The sequence below is a fragment of the Pseudopodoces humilis genome, chromosome 7 (genome assembly GCF_049639895.1).
Source record: "Pseudopodoces humilis isolate 2021_Gansu_Grassland_sample_001 chromosome 7, ASM4963989v1, whole genome shotgun sequence".
NCBI lineage: Eukaryota > Metazoa > Chordata > Aves > Passeriformes > Paridae > Pseudopodoces > Pseudopodoces humilis.
Window position 1 is genome coordinate 28,757,441 of NC_142206.1, and position 18,826 is coordinate 28,776,266.

The 18,826-nt window shown below is 42.0% G+C and overlaps 2 protein-coding genes across 5 annotated transcripts in view; both read left to right on the forward strand.

Moving 5' to 3' along the window:
* The window catches only part of LOC102112925 (deubiquitinase DESI2-like), a 51,702-nt gene extending 44,886 nt beyond the window's left edge, over positions 1 to 6,816 (forward strand). For all 3 annotated transcript variants that reach the window (XM_005522534.3, XM_088057759.1, XM_088057758.1), the window contains exon 5: positions 5,923 to 6,816. In XM_005522534.3, coding sequence (XP_005522591.1) covers positions 5,923 to 6,165 — 243 coding nt within the window. In that variant the 3' untranslated portion in view covers positions 6,166 to 6,816. The remainder of the gene's footprint in view (positions 1 to 5,922) is intronic.
* Positions 6,817 to 9,756: 2,940 nt separating this feature from the next.
* COX16 (cytochrome c oxidase assembly factor COX16) overlaps positions 9,757 to 18,826 on the forward strand; it is a 46,017-nt gene continuing 36,947 nt past the window's right edge. Inside the window, exons 1-2 of one of the 2 annotated variants that reach the window (XM_088058237.1) lie at positions 9,757 to 9,855; positions 10,356 to 10,472. In XM_088058237.1, coding sequence (XP_087914363.1) covers positions 9,760 to 9,855; positions 10,356 to 10,472 — 213 coding nt within the window. In that variant the 5' untranslated portion in view covers positions 9,757 to 9,759. Of the gene's footprint in view, positions 9,856 to 10,355; positions 10,473 to 10,812; positions 10,937 to 18,826 lie in introns of those variants that run through there. The other variant, XM_005522535.3, reaches the window with a different exon arrangement.

Sequence of the window (18,826 nt, forward strand, 5' to 3'; positions counted from 1 at the left end):
GATCTTTCTCCATTTTTCTGAGTTCCTGTATTCTCCCTTCTCATTGTTTCTCCATCTGCAGCAACCTGCTTCTCACTAATGTTAGGAAACAAGGCTTGAGACTGAAACACAAGATTTTTCTGGTTAGCTATGCAGGAAAAATAGACTCTTAATGCCTGTCCCTTTATGCAGGTGGGTTGGCCTGGTCATGCTCAGCATGTCCACAACACTTGAAAGTACAACCTTGTTAAGCAACAGCTGTTCTCAGCCACTGGTCTTGAAACAGCATCTGCTAGAAGAAGGCAATTCCTCTTCATGGCATCATGATAATAGGAATGAATTGCAGTTGTTCATTCATTTGGTGGGAGATTCTTTATTTTAAATGCCATTAACAAGCCAGACTCAATTATACTCAGTTTTCCCCAAGTGGTCATCTATTATGAGGCCTCTTGCTACCTACTCTATCACCCTGCAGCTGTTGGCTGTACTTACAAGTGCTCATTACAAAGACCTTCATGCTCAAGAGGGCACTGCCATGCTCCAGTGTTGGTACATGACTAATCAGTGATGCCACTCAGAATTCAGCTCTGAATGTGGTTCAACAAGATGTCACAATTGCAGCTGCCTGGCCTGGCCAGTGAAGCTGAAGCAGTGCTATGAGTGCTGAGGTGCTGTGAGCCAGCTGTCTCATTTCACCCAGAGCTATCTGCCCCATCATCTGTGCATGCAGGCTGCTGCAGAAAGGCAACTCTGCCCTTCTACCACACATCCACAGGGGTGACTGACATACTTCCAACTAGCTTCACAAGGGGAGCAAGACCGTCCTTTCAATGCTTTCCTTTTTTCCTCACTCCTGTCTAGTCTCAGATAGATGGTGCAGATGCTACCTCTACTTGACAATACCTATGGTCCTGGAGAAGACCTGTAGGAGTTGCAGTGCCCTGCCCATTGCAGAATAAAAAATGATTGAATAGAAGAATGGGGGCATTTCAGGCAGTTGCTTAAAATAATTCAAAATTCCTTCAACTTGGCTGCTACCTTCCTGCCTTTGACTCAGGTTGTTACCTCCCAGAACACAGCTTCATTACTGAGCTCATTTATCCTCATCTACAGTTTCTCAGCTATACCCTTTCCTCTGTAAGTCACAGGCCATTCCTGGCTCTGCTGAATGTGTGCTGCAGGCAGCTTCACAGCCCAGTGGCACTTCATTCTGTTGATTACCACAGGCTACTTGAATTCCCCAGAGTAGTAATTTTTACACAGTAAGTATACTATAAATCTGTCTCAAGCAATTGATCCTAGCATGCCAACTCCACCAAGGTGAGACTGTACCTTCATGTGTGTTGTGAAGGTGGTTATGTCTGTTTTCTCTCAGAAATGTTCTTTTTAACGAACAGACTATGTGCAGCAGCTGACAGGGGTGCAGAACTATAGGTATGTTCCTTGTTGATGCACTCAAACTCCCTTAGCTCTGCCAGCACTGGGTAGTTATGCTGCCAGGTAAGTTTTTGTGAGGTGGCAAAAAAGTTGTCCCTGTGCATTGGGTTATTGGTTTATTCTGGATGTGTCAAAGAGCTACATAGACTGAATTGCCATTTTCTCTTTCTACATATGTGTTTTAGTGTTCCAGCATGGCCTGCAGGCCTTGCCTGGGCAGATGTGCTAGTTTGTATCTAATGACCTTATTCTGAAATTCTGATGAGGATAATCTATGTTGTATTGTATAGGCATTGTAGGAGCCATTTTATGCAAATACTGCAATGATTCCCCTGGAGTTCTAAAGTCTTTTCTCTTAAATTGCTCTGAGGTGTGTGTAAGACTCCTCAGGTGCCAATAAAACCCCTCAGCATTCTCTAAGAGACACCGAGGGGAATTCTGTATGGTAGCTCACATGGATACATGTCCCATGTGGGTGCCACCTCATCTCTAGCAAGGCTGCTAAGTGGAAGAGGCAGCCGGTGGTTCAGCAGACGTTTAGCCCTGAACTCTCCAAGCCTCTGTTTGAAAACAAGAATTGAAGTAATTAGCTTGTATTGTTTGAAGAATGTTATGTCGCCTCTGTTCATCTTTATTTTCATGGATTGGAGCACTACATGGTGCCACTGAGAGGGCTCCCTTACAAAAAAATCCTCACTTGAGGATATTGATTCCCTGAGTTATACTTCTATGCATGGCTTGAATTGCCCCAGTTGCATCATCCAGCACAGCACAGAACCTATTACATTTGATAACTTTCTCTTAGGATCTAAAACTGATCAGCTCTTCTATGTATTTTGAAAGGGGCTCAGCTTGTTAGATTATCTCAGATAATGTGTAGCATACGCCTCAAAGCCCTCTCAACATGCAGCACATTGATAACATTGTCTTCTAGAATGCAGGAGACTCAGCATCTTCCATTGTTGGATGGCATTTCAGCCCATGTTGCCCAGCTGCTAGGCTGCTCCCCTGCCCACCTCAAAGCCTTACAGGGAGGTGTTAAAGCCTTGCCCAGCTGGGACAGGTAGCTCCTAGGACACTTAGGGAGGGGAGAGGATGCAGGGCAGTTTGTACATTCTAACCAGTGACTGTTTAGTGCAAAATGATACAGCTTCAGGTACTTGGAGGATATTTTCATATCCCAAATTAGTTGTTTCTTGATGAGTTGAAATCCTGGTGTGGATTTGATAGTTGCCTGGAAAAAGCACCCAAACTGTCAGGTCCCATTTCTCCTGCCCATCTGGCTGTTTCCATTTGCCTCTGCAGGTGCCAGCTGGGTCACTCACAGCTCTTACACAGAATCCCCAGAAGAAGCTGCAGCTATGGAAGCTGCAAGAATGTGCAGCCTTCGCCCAAGTGCCTGAAATGAGAACTGGTCTCAGGCAGTCAGAAGTTGTGCTTGCTGCAATTTCTGACCTGTAACAGTTCATTATTTATTTACATCTCCTCTCAGAGTTAGTACATGACTTAGCCCAGAGAAGTTCATCCCCTTCAACAGGGAAAACCCCACTTCTTTGACAAAGAAAAAAAAAACCATGTGAAATCTTGAACTCTAAAAACATGTGAAAAAGGATTCTGCTGATGGAAAACAATGGGTGGTAACAGCATTCAGTGGATTTATCATTCCAGTGAGTGGTTTTTAGTGGAAAATTTCTCAGAAGAGCTGCAGTAGGTAGATTTTTCTGTGTCTTCATATGCAGTTGGAAAACACCCACTTCATCTTGCTTGTGCTGTTTTATTTAAACTCAATTGGCTTAATCCCATGGCAGCCAGGTTCATTTGATGTTTCTCCATTAGCTAAGCACTGCTGGATGCTCCAGCACAATATGCCTTATGGCAAGGAGTGAAAAACACAGAAGCAGACTGTAGTGTTGGTAGCATTCCCTGCCATTGTCCTTTTGCTCCTGTTGAACATTGTGTTCTGCCGTGGAATAGTAATGAGGCTACGCTGACAAGAGGTGACATGACAAGCAAGACTGAGGTAAGGGAAACCACTTCGATTTCATCATTATCCTTGATCTTCACAAATTGCCCTTTGTTGCTTGGTGGCCTGATGCCCACACATCTTCATTCTTTTTCTGACTCTTCCTTGCCTTATTGATTCATTCTGGGTGAAGAAGCTCCTATAAAAGAAAGCAAACATCTCATCATTGCTTCCACATTGAGAAGTGCTATTTCAGTTGCCAGGGGATCTGCTTAGAAAATACATCCAACTCTTAAGAAGAGTATTTCCATTTCAGGCCATCTTACCTTATACTGTTCTGTTGTTTCAGCTAATTTTCCAAAGAATCATACCCTGGTTTACTTGCTCTATCTATTAATATCTGGGAGGAAGTCTTTATTAAAACTTTAAACTGCTTGAGAACTAAATTTGCATCCATACATACATCATAAGGAGCCTAAATTGAGTAATTTTCTATGGCAATATGTGTTGCCTAAGTTCCTAAAGAGGAAGAAAGAGGAATGCTACAAAATCTGAGGGAAATTGTAGTGCAATTTGTGGCTTTGGCTCAGGTGAAAATAGTACAGTGTAGGTCAAAATGTTTGAGTAGAATACATAAAATAAGTCTTAAACTTCAACAGTATTCTTGTGAAAATTGTCTGATACATCTGCTGAGAAAATCAAATGTATCAGCAAATTTTCTATTAATGAGTCTCAAGCATATGTGAAGAGCTTATCCACTTACAGGCTCAGGCAATGGAAATCAGGATGGAGATAAAAATTGTTAATAAAGTTATTGTCCCCAGATTAAAAATTTCAAAAATACAGATTCATATAGCTGTGTCTAAGGTTAAGTGGAATACAGCATTGGTAAGGACTGAAATAGAAGTCCTTGGAGTGTATTAGGTAAAGAACAGTCTATGCCTGCAAGTAATTTTAGCAGCTAAATGGCTCTTCTCATTCTCTGATGCCTAATGATAATGTCTCCAGTTTCACACATTGATTTTTAAACAATGTGTGTCAAAATAAAGTGAGTTCTGTAGTCAAATTAGCACAGTCACAGGTTTGCTGCCTTCTCCACACCTCATTGGAAACGCCACACTGTTGGAGCAAGCTAATTCCCTTATGCCTAAGGTGACTGTTGGAGTGGGGCTTGGAGCATTCCGCCCAGGCCATATGCAGGAAGGACCAGCTGCTCATCAGCTGAAACAGCTGTAACACAGCACAGCCCATCCTCTAGAGAATGTTCCATTCTCCCTGAAAACTTCTCGAAACCTCTAAGCCTTGCCAATAAGAGACTTCTCACCAAATCATCTTCTTAGTGGCCTCCAGACGAACACCCTTTGAGTTTTTGCAGTACTTAGTATTAAATTAAGTGTGGTTTTAGTCAAAAAGAGGGTGGGAGGAAGAGCAGAGGAATTTAGTATTAGCAAAAGGTACAGTATGGACAACCCCAGAACCACTAATTCATGTAAACTGCGGGACAAGGTCTGTGGGTGGAGTTTCCTCTTTCTCTGTCTTGCCCCATGGTAAACAACACAGGGAGGGAAGGAGAATTCAGGTGTCATGACTCCTGAACCAGTATGGACTATGTATAGGGCCTTATACACAGGCAGTAAGTTTACTAAAGACAGGCTCTTGAGGCATGCCTGCTGATCAGTTCCCTGTGCCTGGTAAGGGATATAGTAAAATGTAAAGGGAAACATTCTTTATGTGGTCTAAGCCAGATACAGCTATTAAAATCTGGCGCCTGTACGTCTGTGTGGTTAAATGCTACAGGAGAAAGGGTCTGCAGTATGGAGTAAGTTGTTTCATCGTGCTGAATTTGATATGACCTTGGAAAACAGTATTTCTGCTGGCAGAGTGTAATCCAAATCAGTGCCAGGAGCATCTATGACGGAACAGAGATACTTACAACCTGGGCTGGGGATTTCTTTTGTTGCTTTTTTCCCCATATTTGGAAATACCATATGAGGAGAAATTAGAGGGTGGTATGGTAGGATAGGAAAAGAACCCCCAGATACTATAAGCTGACTGAACCACTGTGTCAGCCCAAGGAAGAAAAGGAAGCAACAAGAACAGCTTCTCAGGCGCCTCCATCTACCTAGACATACTTTGCTTCAGGGCTCCTCAAGGTCTGACCAGCAACAGCTTAAATATTTTTCCAGACTTTTTGAACTATTTGCTAAAGGAATGTCATTGTCTTGGTTGTGAAGCCCCAGCAGGTCTGTTCTTTTACACATGGACTGCCTGGAGAACAGAATCACCAAAGCCACTGAGGGCCATAAACTGTTTTTCCTGGTCTCTGTTATGATGCTGATAAGACTTACGGCTGGCAGGGGTCCCTGTGCATGTTGGGCAGTTGTGTGGACACTTACAGCTGTTCCTGACTGCAGGAAATGCTCCTTTCTGTTCTGAGCAACAGGGAATTCACCCTGTTAAGGTGGTGGTGTGGATGGGGATGACATTGCCTCTACACTTGTTTTGGTACTATTAACCATGCTCCTTTTTGGTTTACTCCACAGATATTATGTGGGAAGGAGATCCCCCGCTGGGTGAACCGCCTGGCCTACTTCAGCTCATGCATCCCCTTTCTCCAGAGCTGTCTCCCCAAGGAATGGCTGACCCCAGCAGCCCTGCAGAGCCACATCAGCCTTGGCCTCCACAAGGAGGAACAAGGGGACACAACGGATGAGGAGTCCCCCTCCACCTCTGCAGCCCCCTCAGCCTCAGGCACATCACGAACCTGTAGACATACACGGGTCTAAACTGCCCAGTTTGCTCCCAAATAACATCCCTGCTCTCCTGTTCTATTTATTTGTCACACCCTTTTGCATACATTAGTTTCTTTCTTCAACAGACAACAGAGGGGAGGGAAGACCCTTTCTGCTTCAGTCCCTTTTCCAAGGACTGCCACTACTGCTGCTTGGCAAAATGACTGTGAACCACAACACGGAACTGAGAATTGTGGTAACTAAACTGTATTCTCCTCCAGTGGCCTCCATGATCCTTGATCTACAGAGAACTGCTGACTCTCTCAGGCATGAGAGCATGCATATGGGCAGAGTGCACATACTGTGATGTTCCTTCTCTGGAACTGTTTTATCTTTTTATCGCTCCCTCTACCCATTTAAGCCCAGCAGTTTCTTCTCTATTTTGGCTCGGTTTCCCCTTCCCCAATGACAAATCGCCTGCCCACAGCCAGTGAAGGAACCAGAGCCAGAACTCAACCTTCTCATCTCTTAGACCAGCAACAAAGTCCACTCAGATCCATCCCTTTTGTAAGTGTCAGGTTTCTAACTCATGTGAAGGACAAATGAAAGGTGCTCCTGTTCTACAACCACCTGTTTTCAGTACTCAAATTTAAGAGCTTGAATGACTGTCCTGCTCTTGAAAATAATAACAAAGAACCTAGAAAATGAATGTGTTATTGTGGCTTTTCTTTGGGGTCAAAAAAGGCATGGGGCTGTGGTGATTAGAGGCAGCTACTAACTAGATGCAGACATGACTTGACCATATTGGTGCTTTTTGGCACAGACCCCTCTGTTTTCCTAATCCTAGGCAATGTTCCTGGTTTCATTTTTCCTCTCAGATTCCCTGGGGAATCTCTCTCCTAGCTGACATTTGCTGGCTGTATTTAGGGAAATGGCCTTCCTGAGCACAAGGAAGAGAAGAGTGAATCTGTTTGGAAGGTCAGTATTTCCTTCAGATTTTCCTCCTGCACTAACAGACATAAAACATGGCTTCAGAGCCATCCTTCCCTGGCCTATTCTTGAGCCAACCCAAGAAGGTAAAAAACAAATGGTGAACCCAAAGAATGTCAACCTGTTCCTTTCTCCTCCCTTTTTGGAGGTGGAGGGGGAAACTTAGGACCACATCTGGAAAGCACAGATGACCGTTTCAATGCATGGGCCACCACAGTGCCTTCCGCTGTGTGCACTATTTCAGTGGAATGAAAAATGGGCACAGCTGGCTCACTGGCCTCTCCAAGCTGGCTCCTGACAAGAATCTGGTCCTTGGATGTACTTATGCTAATTCTGACAGCTGATGAGAAAGCACAGAATCAGGAAAGGACAAGTACACTAACTCTTCCACTCAATTACCTCACTAGGAAGTCTAGTCAGAAAGTATAGGAAGGAATCAAAGGGGAAATCCAGGCCCCCTCTCTCCCTTGCAACTTCTCTTGGCTACACAAAGGAGGATGAAAAAGGAACAGGCAGTGTGTTGAAGGGAGTTGCCATTTTAGAAATGGTGTTCTCTTTAGAAATAGTGTTCTCTTTAGAAATAGTGTTCTCAACAGCTACTACCAAGTCAGGGCTTCCACCCTGCACCCAGAGAGAACTACAAGCCCTTAAGATGGTGGTTGTTTCCTTTTTTGGTTGCAAACACATGCTAAGTCCAACCAGCTGTTTCTTTAGCTCAGGTATACAGGAGTGTGTGCTTTTGGGGCTGAAGGTCTTGGCTATGATGTACATCATGTCTGCACAGACAATGTTTGATGGTTTGTTACACGTGCATGCCCTTATTGAAGCAGGAGGCTCTGGAGAGATTTACTGGATAGAAATGTAACTCACAGGATGGCTTCGCTCCACTGCCTCCTGAAGTGATGCGTGTTTAGGCAACAAAACCTCTACAACATGCCTCTCATTTTCGTCCTCTGTACAAACTGCTGCAAGTTCTACATTGAACTGAAGTCGTGTTCCTTATTAACCTTGTCTACCCACAGCCAGTGCTGCATTGTGAGCAATTCTGCAGCTCCTGGTAACCAGTCCAATACCAATCTTCATTAGTATGGCTTGTCCAGGGGTGTTTAATAAGATTTCTGTCATGACCTCCATGCCACTATCCAGAAACCATATTGCACAATGTCCTGTTCCACTCTGTATTCCCCTGCAGTTGTGGTCATTGCAGCCTAAACCATTGCAGCATTGCAAGCTTCATTTGTCTGAAGTTCCCAGGGTTTCTGCCAACAGCCAACAGCACATTATATGCAACAAATTTTAAAGGTCCTTCTCAGGGGGAAAGTGAGAAGAGGCTTTCCCAGAGCATTTGTCTAGGCCAGGGAAACTGCACTCAGAAACACCTCGTTCCCTTTGTTGTGACAAAAGCCAGCCGGCCATCACCCTTGTGTTTTCACTCTGCACCTGACCTTCAGATGAAGCATCATGTATGCATCTAGGAGATGGGCTCCAGAGGCACATTTCACACAGAATACCCTCTCACAGTACTTCACAAAGTAAAAAATGCTTAACTGGTTATATGGTAACCCGGACAAGAAAGCCACATTTAGCCTACTTGGGAACATAAATATGTGTTTGAAGTATTGGGAACAACATTTGGGGCAAGCTGTGAATGTCATAAAACCCCCAGATGTTTTTTAACACACTTTTATGTTTGCCTATCTGTTGATGCCAGTAGGGGTCACATCAAGGAGGCATCAAACTTCTGTAAATCAAACCCAGAATATATTCCAGTCTTCAAAATGGTTTCTCCCTACCCCTCTCTGTTCAAGGTGACTGATCAACAAATAATGAAATGAACAAAGTGACACTGTGGAAATAAAATATTTATTGATAATGGCTTTAACTCTGTAATTTAACAGCATTTTAGATTATTAAACATTAAGACATTTTAAAATCCTAATTTACTGTTCATCTCTGGCACAGCATGTTTGTCTTAGGCATTTTTATTATCCTTCCAATTATTACAAAATTGTTGTTGTTATTACATGATTCTATCATATTTGTATTTAGTTACACATTTACTTTCTCTTGCTGCTTTCTCCGTATAACACCACGTGGAAAATTTTAAATACCATCAGCAGTTATCAATGAAAACAGAAGAACACTGTATGAATCTTAACAAGAGCACCCCATAGCATTGGAAGAAACTCTTAACCCTTCTTCTTACAGCCAGGTTTTTTGGTGTCATTTTAAAAGCTGGGATGAGATGGCACCAATTCTGCACATGGGCATCAGTAGCTGTGGGTTGTGTCTCTAGCAGTGACCTATAGTATTCAGGTGGGAGAGTAAGACTGCACGTCAGGTTAGCCTAACACTGGAATATTAGAGGTACAAAATAAACTTTCTAGGGAAGGCATAAGAGGAGCGAAGTAAGTAATAACCTCTTTTCTCAGCATGTCTTTATCTATGATCACAACTTCCTTAATTCCATGACATTATTCTTTCTGATTTCTTTTTGGTCAGTTGCCTTCCTCTTCACAAGTCTGTGATTTGAAGCCTATTTTTCTCAAACTCTTCAGAAGGGACAGTTGTGCTTTCAGAGGCCCTGGGTGTGTTGGTTTCCCAGCACTGAGCCTGTGCTCTGTGATGAGCTCATCCCAGGCTCAGCACAGCACAGGGATGGACACACACAGACCTGTTCTCTTGCTCTCACTGCTCCCAGCTGACAGCTTGCATCTCTGGAATTTATACTCATGTTGCCTTTGTGTTACTGAGGTACTCAAGAAATAGTAATTTCCTGCTATATTATTTTTTTATTCTTCAGTTCTGTTTCTTTCTCTCTAGACTGGTAGGGTTCTCAGAACAAGTTAGTGGATATGGGATTACAATAATATTAGTTTATCTTACTATATGTGTTTGGTTTTATTCTCATTTTAGTTTATATATATATGTGCTATCTTATTAGCATGGTCCGAAAACTTTATTAAGTACCTCCATCACTTCCTTGATTAATGGAGAAGACCAAAGGAAGGAATCATAAATGTTCAATTTTCAAACGTTTTTAAATTACTCTTTGAGTTGAGGCAGCAGGTGCCTTGTTACAATTTGTCCCTGCGCTGCATGCCATCAGCAATGACGTGCAATGTGAAAAGGCTGTGTAGCAATTCAGAAGTATGGAAAAGAGGACCTGGCGTTCTGTCTCCACTCTGCGATTGCCAGAGGCTGCCAGGTCTGGGCGGAACCTCTGGCTACCGTAACACATAAAAACATTGCAGCCTGTGCCTGGAGAATGGGTGCTCGTGTCGGTGACAGCTCAGCACTCCAACACCGTGCGAGAGGCTGCAGCTGAGACCTGCTGGGCTGGGCGGCACAGCACATTTAATTCCCAGCAGGTATGAAGGACTATTGCCTCCAAATATCACAGTAAGGCTACCACCTTTTTCACTAGCACCGTTGTAGCCAACTTTGTTTTGAAAAGGCTTTTTTTGGTTCGTTTTGACTGGGACAAGGGATAACAATGCAGAAAAACAGATGATCGCGGTCGGCAATCTTCTCTCCTTAGGGAAGCAGGCTACAGAATGAAGAGATACAGCTCGTGACGAGGCCTGCTCAACTGCGTTCATCAACGAGCTGTGAAGGAAAGCGTGCGGGGGGTGTGTGGAGGGAAGGGGCTGAGGCGCAGCCCATGCCCAGCGGAACCGGCGTGAAGAGGCGCGGGGCCGCGTCCCGCCGGAAGCGCCGGGGCCGGGCCGGAGGCGGGAGGGCGGCGCCGGGCCCGTGGGGCGGGAGCGGGGAAATGGAGAAGCTGCGGAAGCTGTGGAGGAGCCGCACGATGACCTTCGGGGTGCCCCTGCTGGTGAGCGGTGCGGGGGCGGCACAGCGCGGGGAGGCCGCCGGCGCTGCCGGGGCCGCGGCGGGCGGAGCTCGGCGGGCGGGGACGGGGCGGAGGCGTGTCCGCGGCTGGGCGCTCCGCCGGGCCCTGCGCGGCGGCCGCTCTGAGGGGCCGCGCTGCCCGGAGGCCTCCCGAGCTCGGGGACACGGTTATAACACATATCCTGAAGATATTCCTTACTGGGAACTGAGGAAAACGCATTTTGCTGGTGGCTTGGTTTTGTTGTTTTGTTTTTTTTCCTGTGAAACACCACTTGTGTTTCTCGTCTTACTCTCTTTAGCTTTTGATTGGACTTTAAACTGCAGTGGCACTGTTGGTCTGATAATTTGTACATCTAAATAAGTGGAAAGATTTTGAGTTGATGGGTTATGGGTACTAGCTGTGCTCAAAATGGTGAGGCATAACTTTTTTAGAGTAGTTGAGCTTAGGAAAGATCAATAATGTCAAAGGACTGAAACAAAATTATAAGACTCTCTTACAGACATTACCTCTGTAGATAGTGCACGTTAGGTTGCACATTGTCTGTCCTAAGTGTGTTTATTAGGGGGAAAATGAAAAAAAACTCAGATGCACTTATGGATAGAAACTCAGGAAGGAAGACAAAAGCAGCGCCAAGGCCAGTGTGGTTTCTGTTTGTGCAACTCATGTCTCCTTATCCATCTGTGCAGTTGGTTTGCAAGGTGGTTTTCAAGGTGGATAAAGAATAAGGCAAAGGATAATTACAACACTTTTAGAAAGCTACTAGAGAAATCAGTGTCATCTTCCTCAAATATTTGGCAGCATGCCGTGGAAAAAATGGAGTGGACCAAAGAAGGACATTGAGACTTGTTAGAGTTTAAAAAAAGTTTAAGGCCGTTAAAGTGATATTACAGATGTTCTAGAGTAAGGCCTTTCATGGGAGTTATTAATGAAGTATCTTTTCTTGAGATACTGATGAAGGCATTTGTAAGAAATGAAAACAGTGAAGCCAAACAAACCAGCAAAACAGTGTGATAATACTACAGCTACATGAAATCATTTGCATCAGCAGCTCTGCTTCCTGCTGTCGCACACAAACTCGGCCTACAACACCTTTCCTGAAGTGATCAAGCACAGTGCTACAGTTTGCTAGGTATCCTGCTTGCATGAATGTACCTGAGAGGCTGTCCAGAACTGCGCTGCTTTCATGCTTACACCAAATTTATTTTGTTTTCGGATTTTTCATGTATGAGTGCTCTGACAATATTCTTCAGTTTAATAGCAACTTTCTTAGATGTTAAAGGTTGGATATAGTTTTAGCTTGCAGTGCTTTTGTTTATGTAATTATTTGAGGCTTGCTACTTTTCTTCCAGAATTACGGAATGTCAGGCAGTTTAGTATTCTCCAGCTCAATTTTAACTCTGTAGAAGGCCTGGGGAAAATACTATGTGATTAAATTATAGATACTTAGAGGTGGTGACCTAATGGAGGAAAAAAAATCACCACTGCTTTTTAATAATAAGTATATCACATTAACTGGTATAGTAGCTGAGGAGATTCAACTGATACCTAAGATTCTGATTTTGATAAAACTTTCTACATTATTCCCTGTGAGAACTGCATTTTAGAGAAGTAGGGCAAAGATATGTTTCTTAGCTTTTTAGTTCTCAAAAGGATTAAAAAGATACTATAAAATGTAGTTACCACATGCTTGATAAATTAAAAGGTATCTTTGGAGGTAAGGTAGGTCCTGTAGAAATAATGTGGTCTGTAATATCGTGAAAAGACAGAAATGTCATTACAAGATGGAGGAACTTGTAAAAAATAGAGTAAAACATGAAACAGGATTCTTCCTCTGTACTCAGTCCTCAGCTGGAGTAACTTTTTAACTCTGTGGTGCTATCCTGAAGATGGTGGTGATAAACTGTAAAGTCTAGACGAAAGCAACATAAAAGGTAAAGCTAACATTCCACTTTTAAGGAAGACTTGAAGGAATTGACTTAGTTTATTTTAGAAAAGTCTGCAAAATTCTGTACGTTGTACATTGAGAGTGGGGATTGCCTTTCATCACTTGGGAAAGTACCCCCAAAATAAATGAGCATATGTTAGGAAAATACTGCTCTTTTTTTAGGATATAGCACTCTGGTACGTAACTAGGGTTTTTAAGATGAGCTCGAACAACCATCTGGCAGCAGTGGCATAGATTGTCTCAGTTCAGCTTCAGTGCTTCAGAGCCAGGGCTTCAGCATCCCAGGCCAGGCCTGTGGTTGTCCTTTTGGCCATCTCCAGTTGTTTTTGCAAGATTTTCCATAGGTCATAGCAGGAATCTTTAAGACTGGTTTCTTTGACTTTGTATTGCCTAATTTCATTCTGTTCCTGTTGTGACAGAGCTTTTTCCTCCAGACACAACATTATATAGAGAAATATTCTATTATATTTCTTTCCAGGGTTTCATGTCTCCCTGCCTTAAAATTATTCTCCCTTGTGAATACTTCAGAATGTTTCTGACTTGCTGCCCAAAGGCTTCCCAGGGAGTAAGAAAAAGGAAAATTCATGCAATAGTCAGTTACCCAGCTGTCTATGGAGCTCTGAAGGCATCTCTAAAGCTGAACAGAATTGTGCTAAAAGATCAATTACAGCTAAAAAGACAGTGAATCTAGGCAAAGAATCAGAAGGAGCATGCTTTTGCAATCCTTTAAATTCTGCTGAATTTGTTAATAATACTGAAACCAAAGATTTCTGTTAGAGTATTACATTTTGTACATAATTTTTTTCTCTCTAGACTGGTGCAGGACTATTCTTCAGTACAACTGAACTTTTCATCAGTTCCATATTTGCTTTTTCAGCAGCAAAAAATCAAATTTTTTTTTGTATCTTTTCATAGCTTTCATATCTTGCCTTTTTATTCTGCATATTTGAATGAAAAACCCCTGTGCCAAAATAGCTAAAACTTCAAGGTTAAAGTGACCCTAATTCAAAGAAAGATGGGTGTCTCATTGCACCCCCCCTAAAATATATCTTTAAAATATTTCTTACTTTTTAGTGTAGATTATCCTGATAGTTTTTTTATTTGTTCATTTGGTCTTGGGGCTGTTAGAATATTTCAGTGGAGAAGGAGTTTTCTTGATTGATCTTCAAGCCTCATACTGACAACAACATTCAAAGTGAGATGTGTAAATCACAGTTTTCAGTCATACTTTCTCAGTAGCTGGAGGTGTTTCATTGTGAGCACCAATGAAACTGTAGGGGGTAGGACTTAAACCTGCAGGAGACTTTTTTTGGAATTTTTCTGTAACTTTGTAAACTTTGCAGATACAGTATCTCTGTGCAGCATAAAACAGTAAGCATGCAGGAGAGAGTGATGGTACCGAATATCTCAAGAGCTTGAATGTGATCAAGTGAGTAGTCCCAAAGCATTTCTGAAGGTGGTAACATCTGTGTAGGTGTTGGGATGAACTCCAGCAACCTTACAGGTAGATCTAAAATTTGCTTTTGCAGTAGAGGGCTGTGCCACCTCTGTGGTAACTTAAATATCTTTGTCACCTCTATTGGCATCTCTGTTTGCTGTTTTGAGTATGGGATCTCCTTCCTTATCACATGAAGCTTAACTTACAAGTCTCCAGCATTTGTGGCTCTATTATAAAAGGAGAGCTTCAGTTTCTACTGCTTTATATTCCACAGCCAGCTCTACCTGACCAAAAGGGATGTGTCTGTCAATGTCATATTGCTGCAGTGATGCTTCTATAAGATCCTGAGAGAGCAAGGCTCCTTGATCTTACAGCTGGTGCATCCAGCATCAGACCTTCCTTATGGGACACTGAACATGTAAGGTCACCTCTCTGGTACACTTGGAATATTTGAAGTCTGCTGGAAGTTCTTTTACACCAGCAGTTTTAAATGATGGCTTTGTATCATTAAGGGAGCAAGTTTGGATTTCAAAATTGCAAAGTAGTAACAAATGTAAGACACATGTTAAAAGCCCCCATGTTGTTTCATATGCTGTCAGCAATTCCCAAGGTTTGCTTTTGTGGTTGTGTCTCCGTCTGATTCTAGGCAAGGATTTTTCAAACTCTGTAAGCTGCAAAATGAATGCATAGGTGGAGTTCCAGGTCTGTCAGTATGTTACAAGGAAAAAAATATGTTCTGATTATCTGAAATGATATCTTAGCAGAAAGAAAATATAGTCTGTGGTTAATTTGATGATTTTTATTGCACGCCTAAAATAAGTATATCACACTGTGTGTATAGTAATGCAGATTTTCAAATTTACAGTATGTTGCAACATTCTCCATACCTATTGCTGTAGATTTTGACTTCCTTTCATTTTTTTGGGGTTATGTGGGGGTTTTTTCCCTCATCCTGTCATTACAGGATGACTGTTTTTACAAGTACTTTGATTCTCCTTCTGGATCTTGTCTTTGGTGTTTTACATGGCATGCCTAGTATTGCCAAAGGAGAATGCCAAAGGTAGCTTGGAGCAGTGAAAGATTTTACTAGGAATAAATATGTTTCTAAAATCTATTTCCACTAGTGATTATTAGCACAGACTGTACTGCAATGCCATCTACGCTGCTGCCTTGAATAGTGCAAGTTTACTTCAATAAACACTTTGTCAAGGGATGCCAAGAATGCACATCGGGTACAGGACGAGAAAAAAGGTCAGCTTGGAACAAGTCCCTAACGATGCTGCAGCAATGTGGTCAGTGTGTCTAGGCACCATTAGAGAAGGTCAGTGGTATCTTAGGCTCTCACTAATGAGCCAGTTGTTTTGACAAACAAAACCAAAACAACTTTTCCAGACGTCAGGACCTGAAATTACATGTCCACGGATTAGTTTTGTTCACTGGTGTGAAGTCAGGGTCATCTGGGAGCAAGGACTGATGCCCAGAAATGTTTTACAGATACATGAAATGATATTTTGTTGTCCTGTGAATTACTTAAAGTGGAAGTTTACAGGGTTAATGGGTTAAATTTTCATAGATTTCTTTAAATTCAACATTTCTAGTTCATTTAATAAAAAACTGCTCAATTTGGAGTCCTGGGGTATGCTAAATACAAGGCATGCTTTTTCCCACAGATTCTGCAGGATCTGCCTGTAAAAGGATGATATGAACACTGGAAGTGTGGACAATTTTTCTTGGGTGTAATCACAATTCTGAGATCTTACTGTTGCTATCAGTGTCTATGAATAGAAACTGTTATTACATTATCTTCTGATACTGTTTAAAGAAGAATTACTGCAATCAGCATTTTTCTCTTTTTGATATGTCAGTATTATTACTAACATCTTTCACATTATTGCCTTGAACAATTCATAATACTGAATTGCAGGACTTTTATTAATATCTGTCACTTCATGTAACTTTACAATAAAATTTGACATATGCAGAACAGTTGATTTAAATGTTAATGCATTTTTTGAGAGATGAATAGAAGTTAACATTCATCCATGAGAAGATAATTCTGACTTCTAGTATTTGTAGATAAATTGTGATTGCCTGTAAAAGTCACAAATATTACATTTGCAGTCTAGAGGAGCAATAAATACAAAACTGTTTTTAGAATTTAAAAGTTGTTGCTCCCAACCAGTGAATAACAGAGTGTTGTTTTTATGCTTCAGTGACTTGTATTATATATGTTGGGTCTCTAGGCCTATGATGAGATATGTCTTTGACTTCTGCTGTGCTTCTGCTTTGCATCTCCTGTTCATCTGTGTGTGTTTGAATCCACAGTGTGGAGCTGTTCCAGATAAAACCAGACCTGGAACTGTTGCTGCTCATGTGGAAGCCAGAGTCTTCAGGCTGACTGAGCTTCTGTGGAGTCCAGTTTGTGCAGTCTGAAGTAGCTGACTTCCATCTTTCAGCTGACTGTTAGGTCTTAAAAGTTCTGAGTTCTCCTTTTGAATCAGTGCTTTAATTTTTGTCATTTTCAGTCTTTGAGAGCAGTTTTCAAGATACTAACTAACAAACTGTGTGACTAACAAATAGACACTCCTTAGTACTTCAGATTTTCCCTCTGTTTCATTTCAGAACATAAAGGGTGCATTTGCATTGTTTAAGGCTGTTAGGATGGACTAATCTGGCATTCGGGGGAGTCTGATATTCTCTCTTGAGCCTCAGAACAGAAAGAGAAGTCCAGACTTGCCTGTTTTCACTGTGTGTTTAGTCCTGCCCTAGGTCCCCCACTTCTTCAAGGGGTTGTGATGGTAAAAGTGTAAGATTTGTGTTTATTCTATAGAACGTTTAATCTTCATTCCTTGTCTGGGATTAGCAATAGGGAAATAACACTTCTTGTGGTGGTTTTTTTTATGTTCTTCCATGCAGGTTTCAGTTTATTGTTCATTTTTGAGCAGGGCCTAACACACACAAGAATACCAGCTTGCCACAAGATGTAAACACTTTCTCATTGTAGTTTACCTTGGCTAGATTTGAACCTGTGAGATGTGGAAATGATCATTTTAATAAAGACTTGGTATTTTGTATTTTAGAAGCTTATGGAGAAAATGAAGGTGGTGTTTAGAAACTGCAGCTTGGTCACCAGGGAAGACTTGGATTTCAAACAGTTGCAGCTGCAGAGTGAAATTCCTTTGCTGTCTGACCAGCCCAAGCAATGTGTGTAATGCACAATGACAATCCTGTGGCTGAAACTGTCCTTTCTTGCTCGTGCTCACACTGAAGAACATATGGGTTTCTATCTCTTCTGCATTATTCTTAGATTGGTTTCTATTACATGCATTTTCTTTGGTTTAAAACCTATTATAAATTGGACATTTTAACAAACAAAAGTTTTGTTTTCTCATAAGACATTGAATAGTAAGATTGCAAGGATCTGGGCAAGGATTTTTTTTTTTCCTCTGGCCTGTAGCCATTCATGTTTGCGATCTTTAAAATCATTGCTTGGAACATTCTCTTACTGAGCCAATTAACCTGATACCTTGGGCCAGTTTTAATATTCTGCACATGTTCTACATGCTGTGTAAACTACTGTTTTATCAGTCAGTAGCAATTGGCTCCAGTTTATACTGGCTGCTGTTCCTGAATGCCAGCATGGTATCCATGTGGACATCCACTGCTGTATTTCATCCATTTTTGAGTGTAATGCAGTTCACCCTTTCTACAAGGTGTGATTCTAACATTTGCATTAAATCAGAGCATTCACTTACTTGATGTGCCTTTGAATGAAAGAACTCCTGATGGATGCATGCAGGTTTGGTTTCTGTTTTCCTCCAAAGGAGACCTCTGGTGTGAATTAAAGTTATTTCCATTTTTTTTTTTTGTAGACAAGAAGTAAAGGTAGATCCTCTTTTGCTTCCGTTGAGGGTGAAGAGATGATTTAGTAAGTTTCTGAGAAGACTTCGCACTGTTTTTCTCCTCTGCAGTTTTAGCGTTAGAGCCAAGTGCAGGAATGGCTGTAGGAAATAAACTTTTGAGAGTTAGAGCTGGCAGAGGGGGGCGCTTCAGGTTAAGATGACTTGCCTGGTCTTTTCTGGGACTGGCAATTTGCCCTGCTACTTTATTTAGGGAAAAGAAAAGAGACTTCGGTCTTCTGGACGGCCAAATTGCCATCTTTCACCAGTCATGTACTGCACATCTGACAGTTCTTTAAAAAGGAACCCCTAAAACTCTCTTTGCTGTGATCACTGCAAACTAAACTAAAATAATTCACTACTGCTGTAGTTTTGAAGCTCCTGATGAATAGCTGGAGAGTTCTGTAGCAGCAGTCCTGAAGGAGAGGTTAGAAAATTACCATGTTCCTTCTTTGTATATATATCATAACATTTTCTACCACCACATGATCTGTGTTGCCAGCACTAAACATTGTGATTTGGTTAATTTAGGAATTTATGACTTTGTAATAATCTCTTTCACAACTGGTACTGTAGGAGGAATGGCTTTC